The sequence below is a fragment of the Etheostoma spectabile genome, chromosome 22 (assembly GCF_008692095.1).
Source record: "Etheostoma spectabile isolate EspeVRDwgs_2016 chromosome 22, UIUC_Espe_1.0, whole genome shotgun sequence".
NCBI lineage: Eukaryota > Metazoa > Chordata > Actinopteri > Perciformes > Percidae > Etheostoma > Etheostoma spectabile.
In genome coordinates, this window is record NC_045754.1 from 14,588,162 (window position 1) to 14,589,909 (window position 1,748).

Consider the following 1,748-nt stretch of genomic DNA (forward strand, 5'->3'; position numbering starts at 1 on the left):
AGAGAGAGAAAAGAAAGACATCTGAGGTAATTTCAGCCTGTAAAAAATAAATTACTTTTTCTCTTATAAGCCGCATAAAACAAGAGTGCTTTTCATCATTCTTCAGAATTATCATCCTGTTTCTGGTGCCCTTTCATTTCTGTTTTACCATTTTCATGAAAGAAATAACATGTGCTTAAAATCAGAATCCTTTATATGTTTATATTTTTTTTTTTAGGGACAAATACACAGCATGAAAAGGATTGTGTCATATACATGTACCACATCATTTATATTCTCAGCTGTATGATTGGTGAAATAGATGCAAAATTGTCTGTCTCTTTCTAGTTGTTTGCTTTTTAGGCGGCCTAATAATGCAAATATTGCCTATCTTAGCCATGTGGCCCCCTTTTAGGCACACAGCGGAGTTCAATTATCAAAAAGAGCACAGAGCAAACCGTTTTTCTGCTTCTGCCAAAGCAGCTGAGGATCACGCTCTCTTTTCTTTGCGTGTTCTTTGCATTTTTAAATCACTCTGTAATTTAGCATTATACCATCTGCAGCTCTGAATCTTACACGGGCAAGTTTTTCTTTTTAGTTTTTGTGCCCAGGACATTGCTCGTAATTCATAGCTGCTGTAATTTCTGTGCCTTCTTGTTTCATTCCGTTTTGCTTCAGATATCTATTTACGCTGCCACTTATATTTCATCATATTTCTGTCTTTGGAATGTGTCCATTCACAGCTTTCATTTGCCTTTCTGAATCTCCCTTTTGCTGTTTTGGAATCTCATCATATCCTGAGACAATTTTCATATTTCTTCCTCATGTTCACAGCACATTTTTGTCCGTATAACTGCACAATTTTGGATGTGTTGCAGATGATGTAATGCAGTTATGTTTGCATCTATTTCAGGAAAATTGATTTCTGTTTGCATCCACCGTAGCCGTGGGCTGCGTTTCCCAGAACAATACATTCTGAGTGCATCAGTTTAGTGCAATGACCAAGTTTCTGAGAAAAGCCATTACTCTCAAATGTTTGATTTTTGGACCTCTTTATTGCTAACAGATCCGTAATGTGACTATTGATGGAGGCTTTGGTGCCTGGTCAGGCTGGTCCACATGTAGTCATAGCGACGGAGGGAGCACAGGGTCATGTCTGTGTCGAACACGAGCCTGTGATAATCCCGCCCCTCAGTGTGGGGGCCAGCAGTGCTATGGCATCAGTGTGGAGGTTGCCAACTGCTCCAGGTATGTTCTGTCTTGATACACCAGCACACATCTGTAAATCGTCATTCTCTTGTCAACAGTACGATGAATTTGTACAGTATGTACCTATCGCTACAATAGACAGGGTGACGGGGAGGTAAGGGGAGGGTTGTAAAAATGTCTTCATTAACTTTGTGCATACTAACACCTACTCATCAGAAATCTATACAAAGCTAAATGTAGCATGTTGCATACTCTGTCAATTCTACTGTCACTGTTATTTTTGGCTAACAAGTGTTGATTGGGTGTATTATTTCCACCCACACATCTGACTTATTTCTGTTTTAACACTCTGAGTTCAAATTAACTGAGATGGTGCTGCTGTATATCAAACACATCCTTTGATGATGAGGGGAAGAAGGATTATTTTTATTTTATTATCGGTTGTTTTTTTACCAATAAATTCATTTTTTAGTCTAATTGATGTTTAAAAGTAGTTACAATTAAACACTTTGAAATTATTTAATTAATTTTATCCGACTAGGAGTAAAAAAAAAAAAAAA

General features: G+C 37.5%; 1 protein-coding gene across 3 annotated transcripts in view; it reads left to right on the forward strand.

Moving 5' to 3' along the window:
- sema5a (sema domain, seven thrombospondin repeats (type 1 and type 1-like), transmembrane domain (TM) and short cytoplasmic domain, (semaphorin) 5A) overlaps positions 1-1,748 on the forward strand; it is a 113,742-nt gene that overhangs the window by 76,123 nt on the left and 35,871 nt on the right. For all 3 annotated transcript variants that reach the window (XR_004327503.1, XR_004327504.1, XM_032503940.1), the window contains exon 13: positions 1,046-1,227. Coding sequence is in view for 1 of the 3 variants with exons in the window: in XM_032503940.1 (XP_032359831.1) it covers positions 1,046-1,227 (182 nt within the window). In the remaining 2 variants the exon portion in view is untranslated. The remainder of the gene's footprint in view (positions 1-1,045; positions 1,228-1,748) is intronic.